The following is a 14,452-nucleotide window of genomic DNA, read 5'->3' on the forward strand; positions in this document are numbered from 1 at the left end:
GTAAGAGGCAGCTGTATTACCCAAGGAAACAAGACAGAGAGAACCAAACAGTGCTTTATTTGAGGACGGAAACAGCCCCTCCCCTGGCCCTCCTGAGGGGCGGCACCTCTGCCAAAGGAAATCCCCATCTGTGGTCAGACTGCCTGGGTCAGAGGCACTATGGGGAGGGTCCTGAGAGAGGCCAGAGACCATTCTGGCCTTTGAATGCCCACCAGGGATGGACATGGGGGTTCCAGCTAGGGACCCCCCCGAAACAACCCTTGTTCCCCCTTCCCCAGTCTTTAGCAGCAGAGATTAGGGGGCATTGGGAGGGGGTCTTTAAAACCCACCCCAACGTGGCTTATCTGGAACAGTGGGGCCTCCAGCACCAGACCCCTGCCCAACTCTATCTCAGTCTAGGGGCACCTGGACTGTACTTGCGGCCCTCTCTATGAGACTACTGGGAAATCACCATCATCCATTTCATCTTGACAAGTAGAGCCAGTGCGTGTTGCAGCACGAAAAGTAATAATTATTACTTTAATTACAATACTCTTGCATCTAACCCATTGTAGTGAGCATCATCCTCTTTTAGCAGAAGGGGAAACTGAGGCACAGATCAGGGAAAGGGAGAGGACTCACCTAGGGCTGAACTCAGGGTTTGTAATGCCTCGGATCAATGCAGCAGATTAGGAGAGGCAGGGAGAGAGCCCTGGACAAGCCATATCAGCTCAGAGCCTCAGTTTCCTCCTTTGTAAAATGAGGATGATAATCCTCCCACTAACTCTTTGTGACCCTGAGGTCCTAGAGGATGGATGTGTGACTAGTCAAGTTCCCTGCCTGCCCTCCCCTTGTGGTTTTTCTGGAAGGTTCTTGTTGGCTGGGGTTCACCCACATTCCCATTCAGGCCCCTCTTCTTCTGGGCCATCAGTGGAAGCCATCAGTGGAAGCCACCAAGCCCCATGCCAGCCAGGGATGGATTAGCCTGGGCCCAGATGGCCCAGTAAGCACAGCTCTCAGATGGGCACAATCATAAGCAGTCATTTTATAGGGCTCTGACAGGCCGGCCTGTCCACCACAGGGTCCACCAGGAGGCCACCAAGTGGCAGTTGTGATACAAAAACATCCCCACTAGCGTCAGGGCAATGCCCACGTAGCTGAGACCACTCAGGCGGCTCCCAAACAGGAGCCAGGACAAGGCCAGGTTGCCTACCACATGGAAGTTGCCCAGCACATGGACAGTGAGAGCCGATGTGAGGGCCAACAGGGAGAAGCTGGCCAGGTTGTAGAGCACGGAGATGAGGCAGCTGAACAGAATGAGCAACCAGAGATGATGGTCAGTGGGGGCCAGGGCTGGCCCAGCACTGCTCACCTCCAGCACCAGGGCTGCGCCCAGCAGCAGGCAGAAGCTGGGGAGGGACGTCAGATACAGCAGAGCGACGGAGGCCAGCCTCTCCTCCTGCAGCAGGACACCTGGAAACCAGGAGAGGGGAGCAGGGGTCAGAGTAGGCTCTAAGGCCCCACCATGAAGACACGCTCCTTCCAGAGGAGGCCACAACAGGGTATGCCCGGTGTTCCCTCACCAGCTGGGCACCAAGTCTCCCCATTCTCCAGGCCTCAGCTTCCAAAAAGGTCCCTTCCAAGTCTAGATTAGTCAATTAGTTAGTGAGCATTGGGAGTTCAGACCACATACAGACAGATGACAGGACAGGGATGCACTCATAGGTCCCTGGGGGCAAGGGGTTAGGGTCACATAGCTAAGTAAAAGTCAGGTCAAATGGCTGGAGAGCTAGAAGGGACATGGAGATCAAGTCCAACCCCTCTCACTTTACAGCAGGGGAAACTGAAGCCCAGGGAAGTGAAATGATTCATCACACAGGTGGTGAGTGCTGAAGGAAGTCCTTCCCCTACATCTCATTCTCTCACTTTCAGCCTTGTCCGTAGTGCTTCGGGCTGTGTCAGGGTCCAGGTCAGCTTATAAAGCATCTGAGTCTACCTTTCTCTTTCAACTACCCTCCCAGCCCTGACCACAGAGCTACCCTACTTACAACTGTACATGTTCTCTCTCCCTTGATATAATGTTTCACTTCTGTCTTTGTCTCCCAGTGCCTAGTTTGTTGCTTGGCATCTAGCAGGTGCTTAATAAATGCTTATTGAGCCTCTGCTATTTGCCTGAATATCTGTGCCCTCCCAGAGGTCTCTGTGGTCTCCTTGTTAAAGGAGAGGACTTGTCTCTGTTGGAGGAGGGTGGAGGAGGTGTTGGGGAGGAGGGGCAGGTGGACATGCCATCCACATTCTGCCACTGTTTAAGGCAAGTGTCGCTGGTGCCTCATCACAGCATCTCCAAGGTCACCTGATCCTCTCTGCCACAGCCTGGACCAGGGGCTGTTCACCCCTCATCCCCCCACTTTGGGAGCAGCCCAGTCGCACTGGGAGAGTTCAGACTGCCAGGGACCCCTTCTTGATCTTGACAGCAATCCTCTTGCTAGCTCACTGATCCTACATCCAAGGAGAACAGCTGATCCTTTGCCACCCAAAGCAAGACTTGGAGACCTTGGCCAAAGTGGCCCCCCTCACTGCTGAAGCTTCTCTCCAGCTGTCCTGGGGCCTGATTTCTAGGCCCCTTGTCTCTCTTCTGCAGCAGGCCTCATTACCCCGTTAACGTTCTTCCCAAAATGGGTCACCCAGGAGTGAACAACACTGCTATTTAGAGTCGCTGGCCCCCAAAGGGACTCGGGCTGCCACGAATGAATGAAAGTGGCCTGGCTCAGCCAGCCCCTGTTGTGAGCATTGACTCCTAAGCTCTGGGGCAGCCCAGCTGAATGGTGGGGAGACCCTCCTGGGTATGGGGGAGAGAGATTCTCATGCTGAGGCCCAGCTAGGGAAGAGGTCCTCAAGAGCCCCCAGGGATAGGAAAGCCATGAGCCCTTCCTACCTTCCATTCTCCCACCTGACTCCCCTTCACATACTCAGTGGTCCAGCTCAGCTGGCCTACACTGGCCTTCATACCCTATGCTCCCTTTCCCAACTCCAGACCTTTGTAGTGGCTGTATCTCACCCCTGGAATGCAGGCAGTCACCCCTTCCTCACCTCTGCCACCTGGCTCCCCTGGCTTCCTTCAAAATTCAGCTCAAATTCCACCTGGAGGAGGCCTTTCCTGTCCCCCCAGCTGGCAGGGCCTTCTCTCTGAGATGACCTTCCATTTACGCTGAATCTGTATTAGTTATGTACATGTTGGCTTCCACAATAGAAGGCTGAGCTTCTAAAGGGTGAGGTTAATTTTTGTCTTGGCACAGTGCTTGTACATATGAAAATAATAATAATGATAGCTAACATTTCTACAGTACCTACTCTACACCAGGTACTGTACAACGTGCTTTACAAATATTTAATCCTCACGACAACCTTGGGAGATACGAGCCCCATTTTACAGATGAGGAAACTGAGGCAAACAGGGTGAAGTGACTTGCCCAGGGTCACACCGCTAGTAAGTGTCTGGAAATGAACTGGAATTCAGATCTCCCTGACTCCAGGGCCAGTGTTCTGTCCCCTGAGCCCCCTCTCTGCCCGCCTGTGGGAGGCAGGGTGTGGCAAGGGGGTGGTCATGGCTAAAATTCTGCATTTGGAATCTTCACAACAGTGCTCAGAGCCCAGCTCTGCTCCCTGGAACCTTGTGACCTCAGGCAAATTTCCTCACCTCTCTGGGGGAATCCGTTCCCTCTGTCAAATTGATGCTCTGAGGGCCCCTTCCCACTCTGGACTCTGATCAGCATCAGGGTGGCCAGGTCTGGCAGGGACCTTCTTGGGCCCTGGACTGGGCCGTTGGACTGGATAGAGATACCCATAGTAGAGGGGGGAGGGGCAAGGAGGTAGGCAATGGCTGCCCACGGAATCCTGGGCCATGCTATCAGCCCTGCCGCTTGGCCACAACCTCTTGGAGACTCTTTCCTTGGTACACTCTGGTTACTGAGGGGGAAGGGAAGTGGGCAAGGGACTCAGGGGAGAGCCAGGAGCTTTCTCAGTGACTTTGGAGTACAGCCAGGGTCTACTCTAGGTCCCAGCCAATACAAATCAATAATCAAAAAACAAAACGCACCCCCAAAAGCAGCCCCTCAGCCCTGGCCAGAGAGGGACAGCAGGGCCCAGGCCTGGTCCAAGTGTCACCTTTCTGTTTCCTTGTTTGGCTTCTCAGGTAACCCGAAGGCAAAAATAGCCACTGGGGCATTGGGCCTGCCAGCTAGGGCAGAACCCTTCCTTGCCCAGGGAAAGGCAGGTGGGGCAGCTTCCTCTCACGCACAATGGGAGGCTTAACCAGGCACACATGTGGGTAATTGGGTGCGTGTCTCCTGATGCACGACCTGTCACTGCATGGTGTGGAGACTGTGTTCACAGTACTCTGGGCATATCTGTAGGAGGTACAGGGGTCTGCACACAGAGCTGGGGGTGAGAGGAAGAATAATTTGGACATGCCTGTCCAGGCAGCTCTCCTACATGACTGGGTGTGTGGGTGTTTGCACAAGCTCACATGGAACATGTGTTTCTATAAGTATGCCCAAACACATGAAATCATGTGAATGCTGTGAGGAGAGCTGCATGTGTGTGGACACACATGTGAGATTAGGATGCACATGTCTAAGGGGTTCATATCATTGTGTCGATGCAGGTGCCCCTGGGAACATGTTTGGAGAGACTGATATATGTCTGTAGTGTACATATGTGAACAGAGAGAGAAAGGAGAGAAGACAGAGCAAGGGAGGAAAAAAGAATGAATGAGGGAGAAAAGAAAGGGAGAGAGAAAGGAAGAGGGAGAAAAAGAAAAAACAAGGAGAAAAAGAGAGAGGAAGAAGGAGAGAGGAGGAGAAAAAGAAAGGAGAAAAGGAGAGATGGAGAAGAGAGAGGAGGAGAAAAGAGAAAACAGGAGGCGGACAACGAAGAGCAGGAAGTCTGGAAGGGACTGGGATGGAAGTGGAGGGATATGATTATACTTTGTTTCAAGCATCCTCCAAATAAGCCAATCAATATACTTTCCACATAGTGTCCTCCCCTACCCCACCCCACCCTTCCCACTTTATACGCTGGGCCTGTCTCTCCACCGCCCTTCCCCTGAGTGTAGAGCATGACTAAAGCATCTCCCCGTCCCAGGACCTCAGATGAGAACAGGAACTGACCAAGTGCTGTCCGGTGGAGTCCTAGACTCCCCTGTGTGTGGATCCAGATAGTCAGGACTCTGCTAGGCACCGCTGGGGGCTTAATCTCTGGACAACTGCTCGTGTCTCAGAATGACCTGCCTTCAGAGGCAAGCAGGGCGCAGCCTTCGCTGGAAGAGACCTCAGAGGACATTTAGTACAGCCTAGACCCAAATCCCCTTTACAACATCTTCAGACAAGGTTCCAGACCTCCAGGGATAGGGAACCATGACCTAAGGAGATCAGTCATTTGTTTGGCTTTTTTCTCTTCGCTAGAAAGTTTTTCCTGACATCATATATGAACAGCCTTTACTCTCTTTAACTAATCATTGCTTCTGGTTCTGCCCTCTGGGACCAAGCAGGAAAAAATATATCTTGTAGACCACTGGGAAAGAAAAGGTCTGGATCTGGAGTGTGAGGACTAGGGCTCAAATCCTATCCCTGCCCAGTTACTATCTGTGTGACCTTGGGCAAGTCCTTTTCCTTCTCCAGGCCTATTTCTCATTCCATATAGAGGTGGCTAGAGAATGTCAGGGCTGGGAGGGGCTTCAGAATGAGTTATGTCAGAGCTGGGAGGGCCCTTAGAACAGGGGATGTCCCAGATGGGAGGGCCCTTAGAACAGGGGGTGTCAGGTCTAGGAGGGTCCCTAGAAGAAGGGATGTCCCAGATGGGAGGGGCTCTAGAACAGGGGATGTCAGGGCTGGGAGGGGCCTCGGAGGACCTGCATGGTTAACCCCCTCCTTTCACAAGTGTGAGCCCTCTGGTCAGCCAGGCCTGGCGTCTTGGCCTCGCTCCCTGGGCACGCGAGTACTCACTTTGCTGCACCGATTTGAGGCCTCGGAGGAAGGTGGCTGTGAAGAGAAAGAAGCAGCCGGCCCGGTGGAAGTGCATCTCGCCCATGATGCTGCAGGCAGCGCCCAGGCAGATGGGCCCCATGGCCGCGTACTGCAGCGGGTGGTGCCGCTTGCCCAGGATCGCCTTGGACAAGGCCAGCGTGAAGAGCGGGGTGGTGGTGTAGACCATCTGGGCAAAGTCCAAATGCACGTGCGTGAGGCCCAGGTTGCCACAGGCCATGGAGGCGCAGAAACTCAGGCTGAGCAAGAAGACCCTCCTTCTGGCCCGGGCCGGGAGCGGTCCTCGTGCCCGGGGCCCGGCCAGCGGGTAGCCCACGAGGATGGCCGTGAGCATGTGCAAGGAGGAGAGCAGCAGCGGGTAGCGGAAGCCGTGCACCGTGAAGATCCACTTGTTGAGGCTGGACATGCTGGTGCCTGTGACCAACCACACCAGCACGGTGGCCAGGATGCGCCCGGGGCTGCCCGGCGGGCACCGGCCCTGCCCCTGGTCTCGCAGGGCCAGCTTCCAGGGCAGCAGGAGCGTGGTGGCCGCGGCTCCATCGGCCGAGGTCATTCCGGCTTCATGGTTCCTCCGGGAGCACACGCACATGGGGGCCGGGAGGCAGCTCCTCACCCCCGCCCAGCTCTGCCCCCGGGCACGAGCTTTTCTCTGCCCCCTGGCCCAGGGCTTAGCGTCCTCTGCGTCCCGTGCCCGACTGGATCTCTAAGCGCGGTTGGGGCTGACTCAGGCCTCGGCCCCTGGCGGGGGCAGTGGCAGCGATGCCCGGCCCGGCCCTGCGCTCCGGCCTGATGCCCCCTGCCGTGGCGGATCCCAGGACTCGGCTCTCGTTCCTCTGCCCCTGCTCTCCTACTCCTGCCGGGCCGGGTCCCGCCTCCCAGGACTGGCGTACGCGATGGGAGGGCGGGGCCAGCTCTGGCCACGCCCTGGACCCGCCTCCGATGTCCCGGCCACACCCCCTCTCCGCCCCTCCTCGGCCAGGCCCGCCCACATTGGCCAAAGCCGCCTGGTTGCCGTGGAAACCACCTAGGGCGAGGAGGTCCCGGAGCCCTCCCCATCGTGCCCCACCCGGCTGAAGCTGCCAGTTGCCATGGTGACGGTGCGATTTTTTTTTTTTTTTTTTTTTTTGGACCCAGGTCTGAAGAACGGGAAGCCCAAGCCAGAAGGGGGTGGGTCTGGGACCCACCCGGGATGGGTCAGAAGCACGTGGTGGGCAGGGGGAAGGCAGAGCCAGGGACAGTCCTAGCCCCTTCCCCTCTCGGGCTCCATCCGCGTCTGTCTCAGGCTCAGCATCAGCCCCTCTTCTGTAGGTGTTAGAGTTCTCAGAATCTTACAGTGTGGGCCCCCCCCACACCCAACCTCCCAGCAACGTCAGCTCTAGACGTCACATCAGGGGACCCAGGCACTCCCAACTTGGCCCTCTGCCCCTCTCTAGAAGGAGGCCCCACCTGGAGGCTCAGCCAGCCTGTGTCCATTCCAGGTAGTGAGCCAGCTGGCTGTGCCCATCCTTGGCCCCATCTCCTCTCTCCCTGGGAGCTGTCAGAAGAGGAGGGAGGCCCCGGTTCCCTTCCTACATTCTTCCCCCACATTGCCCATCACACCCAGCCCTGCTCAGCTGCAGCCCCACCTCACCTCCCTTCCCAGGGCTTGCTGCCAGGCTTCGCTGGTCCCTCCTCTCAGGGATGCACCCACCTCTGGGCAGGGACCCGCAGTCCACAACAGGAAGGAGAGTCATCCTCCTGGGCCTGGGCCTGGGCAGGGAGGGGTAGCCATGGAGTGGAGGGAGAACTGAGTCATTGGCAGGCCACAGCTCCTGAATCCAAGCCACTAGCTCAGGGCTGTAAATTCCACCCCTTCCGCTTCATCACCTCAAGGTAAGGCTCAGAGCCTCTGAGAGATCCAGGGACTCACACAGATGGAGGCTGCATTAGCCTGGCTTTGGCCTCCCTCTACTGGTCAAGGAAGAGACCAGGACCAGACCAGCTCCACATGGAAAGTGCCCTCGAAGGACATATGAAATGCATCTTCATTTGCCTCCCAAATCTCTGCTTCTTCCTTCCAGGAATCCCCTCGTTCCTCCTTTCCATCGGGTTTGGGCCTTTTCTGTGCAGTTGGGAGATGCCACCGGTGGGTGGTCCCTGGAAGGCAGACTTTGCCTTTCCACCTTCCCAGATGTGACTCATGCCAACGCTCCCCATCATTAATGAGCAGCAATCACCAGTCTTAAACATCAGTGATTGAACCATTTTTACTGAACCAGAGACCAAAATCCACTGCAGTGGAACACTGGCACTTACAAGCATTGATGTGTCAAACCCATTCAGAGCTGGGGATGAGGTCAGGACAGAGATGTGGGCAGGGTGGGAGACAACCTGGGCCACTTGGGCTTCCAATTCTGAGATCCACTGGTTCTCAGGGAGCCTAGCAGGGGCAGGAAGGGCTATGAGGACTTCAAATCACAACTGGCTCATAGATTTAGAGATGGGAAGAACCTCAGAGGTTCTATGCCTCCATTTTACAAAAGAGTAAACAGGCTCAGAGAGGTTAAATGACTTGTCCAAGATTTCCACTGTGTAATCAGAGCCAGAATTGGAACCCAGGTCTTCTGACTCCAAAACCAGAACTTTTTTCTTACTGTACCACACTGTTCCACAGTCCCTGCAGACTGTTGAAAAGCCCACCCTGGGGAAGGAGACTTGGGTTTGAATCTTGGCTTAGACCCTTCCAAGGAACCCTGGGAAATCAACTGCCCAGGAATCTTGACAGAAAAAAGTTGCCCCAGGGAATCTTGGGCAAATTAGTTAGTCTTTTGAGGTGTCGATTTCCTCATCTGTGAAGTAGGGTTCATAAGATGAGCAGCCCAGAAGAGCACTAGACTGAGAGTCTAAAGTCCTGAGTTCAGATCCTGACTCTCTCCCTACCCGCACCCTGGGGGACCCTTCCTTGCTTTGGTCTGTTTCCTCCCCAGTAACCTGAAGGGCTGAGCTGGATCTCTAAGGTTGCTATGAAGTGATTCTTATCAGATTCTCTACCTAGTGAGACCTACAGTGCCATAGAAGGTAGGTAGCTGGCAGGGCAGGGGCCCAGGGACCTTAGTTTTGCAGGCACACTGAGGTCACCAAATGGATGGTCCAAGGTGAGTGGATATCTCTGGATCTGAAGAGATTGAAGGGACAGATGGATGGCTAGGGCCTGGGGGGAGAGGGGGGAGTTCCTGTTTCCTTTGCAGAGGGGAGGGTCTTCCGTGGTCACTGTCAAACTTCAGGGTTTGACATCATGTGTCCTTAACTTGTTGCAGGAGGGTTATAACGGGTTCTGAAAAGGTTGCTCCCTCTCAACTCTCTCCTGCTCTCCTGCTCAAAAGGTGGCAAATGCCAAAGGGAGTGACTAGGTTTGTGGATGACGGAGCCTTGGGATCATGGAGTGGGCCTCCCTACCAGCTGGCCAGTCTCAGAAGGATGATTTCCCCGTCCTGGGGCCTGTAGTTGGCAATACCTGCAAAGACAGGGGGGTGAGTACGCTCAGGGTGGGGCGGAGAGGAGGGGGGAGGCGACAACTCCACTTGTCCACCCCAGAACCAGGGCTCCAACAAAGGTCAGGAGGGACTGAAGGGATCAGGAGACCATGACAGAAGCATGGTACCCTGGGTCATGTGATCCCCCTCCCCATGAAGATGTCCGCTTTCCTTCCTAAGGACACAGTGGGGAGGGAAGGGGACCTCTAGCCTCACCTTGCAGCAGGGGCGTGTCTGGAACTCGGAAGAGCTGCCAGTATTGCCGTTCTCCAGGGTTTATGTCCATTACTGAGGTCAGAAGGGGACCAGACAAGGTGGTCTGAGTTTTGTACCTGCCAAAAACAAAAGTAGCTCATAGGATCATAGCTCTCAAGCTGGAAGGCACGACAGGGATGATCAAGTCCAACTCTATCACTATATAGAGGAGAAAACTGAGACCCAGAGAGGGAATGGGGCCATGAACTGAGAGAGGTGGTATTTGTACCCCATAATCTTTAGTGGCCTCGGACTGGAAGGAGGCGAAGCCAGGGTGAGGCGTCTGAAAGTAAGAGTTTGAGCATCTCACCTTCTAGGCCTCAAAGGGAGCTGAGAGGGACCCACCTTTACCTCCCTTCTCATTAAATATCCTCCACTTTCTCCTTTTAATCTCACTATAAACTCAGGAGGTAAATGTGGCTGCTATGATCTGCATTTTCCAGATGTGGAGACTGAGACCAGGTGGGGAGGAGGGTGGTTGGGAAGGCTCGCCCAAGACACACAGCAAGCTAATAGGAGAGTCAAGACCTGACCCTAGGGCTCCTGGCTCCCTATCCAGGGCTTTTCCCACCACACCTCACTGAGTGATTGCTTCAGGGCAACCCAGTGAATCACTGTAAGATTCTGGAAAACTGAGGAAGTCTGACTCCTGCTCAGAGCAGAGAGCTCCCTGGAACTTGGGTCCTTTTATCATCTCCCCTCTTGGAGGGAAGCTTGAGGTCCACATGGCTTTGGAGCACTGCAGATCATATGGCAACCTTGGCTGATCCAAAAACCAGTTGGTTTTTGTGGGCTTATGGATCTGGGACTGGAAGGGACAAGAGAGACCCTCCTGTCTCCCCCTACCCCCATTTTGCAGAAGAGAAAATTGAGGGCCCAGAGAGGACCTCCCAGAGGCTCAGATATCTAGAACTGGTAGGGACTTTAGACATCACTGAGTCCAACCTCAATCCCTTCATTTTACTGAAGAGGAAACTGAGGCCCAAGGAGGGGGAAATGATTTGCCCAAGGTCATACAGCTAGTAAGGTACAGACCAGGGCTTTGAACCAAGGTCCTCTGGCTCATAATCTAGTGATCCCTCTGCTACTTCCAAACCAGTATGAAAAAAGGAGATGCCAAACCCAGGTATTATTAGCAGAGATCCATACATAGGTAGCAGCCAGTAGCAGCCACCCACCCTCGACAACCTGGCATAGTGGAGAGACATACTGGACTTGGAGTCAGGAACCTGGTTTGACTTCCTCATTCAACCTTTATTAGCTATGTGACTTCTGAACAAGGTACTAAATCTCTCCGAGCCTCAGTTTCCTTATCTGTAAAATGAGCACCTCCCACATAGTGTTACTGGAAGGACTGAGTGAGCAAACTTCAAAGCACCCTATATATACATAGGAACTATTGCTATTAAAGGTTCATGAATCACTAACTATGTGAAACGCAGATGGAGAACAGCAGCCAACCACATCTGTATAAAGAAGCCCTTGTCTTCCATTTACATGGGCATTGCCCTTCGGGGACATATACCCCCTTCCTGGAGCCCTTCCAGCAGAATTACACACCACCATTCTCAGCTACCTCTCACCAGAAAGCTGGACTCTGATCCCAGGCTACCAGGCTCTGATAGGTGACTCCTCGTCCCTCATTAGAATCCAGGTTGGGCACTCAGTAAGTACTTAATAAATGCTCACTTACTCTACCTGTCAGTCTGTCTGTCAGTCTGTCCATCATTGTTAGGTTTTCTTAGACCTGTGCCTGACCCCAGGCCTCATCCTAACTCCAACCCCAGGAATTCATAGACGTGAAGGCTTTGCTGGGAGGAGCCATGAATGCTGTACTTGGAGTAAGATCTGAATTCAAATCCCAGTCCATTTACTGGCTGGGTGACCCCAAGCAAATCATTTGAGCTCTCTGGGTCTCAGTTTGCTCAGCTACAAAATGGGATAACCAGACTTGTAGGATCTCTCTTCCTTGAACATATAGACTTTCCAAGGACCTCTCAGTGTTACAAGAGTCTCTTACGTGAAGTAGCCCTCCTCCTGGGCCTTGATCAGGACATCCTGCAGTGTGGCCCCCTCGGGGACAAAGTACTGCTGGTCATGGAGGAAACTGGGCAGGATATCATTTTGGACTCTCAGACTGACCCTAATGTTCTGTGGCTCCTGAATCAGCACGGTGGTGGGATCTGCTTCCAGGAGACCTAGCAGAAGGACAGGAAAAATAAGGCATTGAGAAGTCCCAAAGCACCATGGGATCAAAGTGGACTCAGTTCAAAGGGCTGGGTGCCCCGAGGGGCCAGCCCAGTGTGCTCCGCATGCGCTGTGAGAAATCTTAGGGAGCAGAGACCCCCTTGGCCCTACTCTTCACACAGGGAGAAGGAAAGTGTCTGCCTAGGACTCAGTGGACCTCAGGGAAGGCTCATCATGGCCCAGAAGTCATCTAGAACCATTCTCAGTTTCCTCATCTGTAAAATGGGGATAATAAGAGGACCCCCAGATTGTTGTGAGGATCAAATGAGATAACTCTGTAAAGGGTTTTGCCATCAAACTATATGAAGTTAGCTGTTATTACTAATAGTAGTGAGCTGCTGCCTGAGGAGTTAGATGCCCTGAGTTCAAATGCTGTTTCTGTCACTCCCTGTGAGAAATTAGGTGAGTCACATTGGCACTGATGAGACTCCAGGAGGGTGGGAGCACGCATTTATTAAGCACCTAATGAATGCACACAACTGCATGGTTTCATCCCCTACAAAAGCAGGCCCAGAAGAAGCCAACACCTGAGGGGGTTGACTTCGGCTTCCTCCCCACTCCCTTGCCTGCCCCTACCTCTCCTTCCTCCCACCTCTTTCATCATTGCAGTCCAGCTGCATGAGGCTGAGATAGGTCCTCTGGTGCAGGACAGGTAGCAGCTGGGACAGGGGGATGGGGTTCTGGAAGACCCCATCCTTGAGACCCTTCATAACAGCATCCCCAGCCTGGAGGCAGGCTGACTCTGACTCAGGCGAAGGGGCTTCCATCAGGGCCTGGGAATGACAGGAAAAGTACAGACTAAGGAGTTCAGCCACCAGCCTGAGAGTTCACAGCTTCATCAGGGACAGGATCCCCAGATATGGTCCAATTCAACCCTTTCCTTTTTTAGACAAGAAAGCTGAGGTCAAGGGAAGGAAAGCAAATAGATAGAAAGATAGATGGATGGATGGATGGATAAATAGATATGTGGATAGATGGAGGGAGAAAGAGAAGGGAGGGAAGGGGAGAGAGAGGAGGGAGAGATGGAGAAGGGAGGAGAAAAGGAGGGAGAGGGAGAGAAAAGGGGAGAGGGGCAGAGAGGAAGGGAGAAGAGAGGGGAAGGGGGAAAGAGGGAGGGAGAGTAGAGAGAGAGGGGGGAAAGAGGGATGGGGAAGGAAAGGAGGGGAAATGGGAAGTAGAGGGAGATGGGGAGAGAAACAGAGAGAGAGAGGGAAAGAGGGAGAAAGGGAGAGGGAAGGGAGAGAGGGAGACAGAGAATATTTCTTAAGCCCTTACAATGTGCCAGGCAAACCCAACTCCCAGGTACCACCAAACACCCTCTCCTACCTGTAGGGCCAGAGGGCTGCTGTATATATTCCCAAAGTAACCTTCTTTGTCCCTCACATGCTTCAAGGCCCTGGAGAATCCCAGTTCCAGGCCTGGGTTGAGTTCAGAGGCTTGCAGGCAGGAGAAGGCCAGACTCGCCATCGCTGCCGTGTCTTGGGAAGAAAGAGGAAAAAGCTGTGAATTGGGAACCCACATGGGTTGGAGGCCACAGTTTAAGACATGCTGAAGGGATCTCCAGTAGAAACAGTTTGAGAAGCCCTGGAAGGGAGGATGTTCTGGAACTAGCCCACACTCTCCCTGATGGGCCTCTCTGGGTCGTTCTGTGGCTGCATTGTTCCCCTGGGCCAACAAAGTCCACCTCCTAAGTTTGTACATGAGACATCATCTTTAGTCCAAACACATGGGTTTGAATGCCGCCACTCCTACATAACAAGTGAGTAATCTTGGACAAGTTCCCTCTGCCCTTCTTCCTTTTTCAGAAGCCTGGGGGGGAGGGGAGGGCGGCCTTGATGACCCTGAGGAATCTGGTCACTCTAGATCTTCTCCAGCCCTTCCTCCCAAATCCCTGCCAGCAATGGCTGCACAGGCCCCCTGGTGCTAACACCCAGCCAGCCTGGGCTCTAATTAGATCACACCCCTGAAAATATTAAAGGGCCCAGAGGGGTGCCTCCAGGGGCCATGCAGATGCTCCAAGAGAATACTTGGAAAGACATGAGCAGACTCTGAACAGGCTGGAGGAGGTAGGAAAGCCCATGACTCAGGGAGACTTTGAATTCCATGAGGGCAGGGTCTGCACCTACCCACCTCCTGTAGCCCCACAACTAGCAGACTGTGGGACATATGGAATTAGAAGTGGCTGGAGTGGTGAGAGAGCTCTTAGAGCATGAAATGCCAGAGATGGGAGGGTACCTAGAACATGGCCTGCCAGAGCCAGGAGGGAACCTAGAACATGGAATGTCAGAGCTGGGAGGTCTAGAATACAACCTGCTAGAGTGGGAGGGAAACCTGGAGTTGTGGGGATGGGGTCTAGAACACAGATCCGTGATGTTGGTTAAAACTAGAACACAGGTTAACAAGACTGAGAGGAGACCT

The 14,452-nt window shown here is 53.9% G+C and overlaps 2 protein-coding genes across 4 annotated transcripts in view; both read right to left on the bottom strand.

Moving 5' to 3' along the window:
- Nucleotides 1-881: 881 nt before the first annotated feature.
- On the bottom strand, nt 882-6,733 carry SLC35E4 (solute carrier family 35 member E4). Its single transcript, XM_072599956.1, has 2 exons — nt 5,982-6,733; nt 882-1,452 (listed from the first exon to the last, which is right to left on the bottom strand). The coding sequence occupies exons 1-2, from the start codon at nt 6,607-6,609 to the stop codon at nt 1,025-1,027; spliced, it is 1,056 nt and encodes a 351-aa protein (XP_072456057.1). The 5' UTR covers nt 6,610-6,733; the 3' UTR covers nt 882-1,024.
- Nucleotides 6,734-8,248: 1,515 nt separating this feature from the next.
- The window catches only part of TCN2 (transcobalamin 2), a 16,724-nt gene continuing 10,520 nt past the window's right edge, over nt 8,249-14,452 (bottom strand). For all 3 annotated transcript variants that reach the window (XM_072599954.1, XM_072599955.1, XM_072599953.1), the window contains 5 exons: nt 13,361-13,512; nt 12,627-12,807; nt 11,808-11,985; nt 9,749-9,864; nt 8,249-9,513 (listed from right to left, as the gene is read on the bottom strand). In XM_072599954.1, the coding sequence (XP_072456055.1) occupies nt 9,452-9,513; nt 9,749-9,864; nt 11,808-11,985; nt 12,627-12,807; nt 13,361-13,512 (689 nt within the window). In that variant the 3' untranslated portion in view covers nt 8,249-9,451. The remainder of the gene's footprint in view (nt 9,514-9,748; nt 9,865-11,807; nt 11,986-12,626; nt 12,808-13,360; nt 13,513-14,452) is intronic.

This window comes from Notamacropus eugenii, chromosome 4 (genome assembly GCF_028372415.1).
Source record: "Notamacropus eugenii isolate mMacEug1 chromosome 4, mMacEug1.pri_v2, whole genome shotgun sequence".
Lineage (NCBI taxonomy): Eukaryota > Metazoa > Chordata > Mammalia > Diprotodontia > Macropodidae > Notamacropus > Notamacropus eugenii.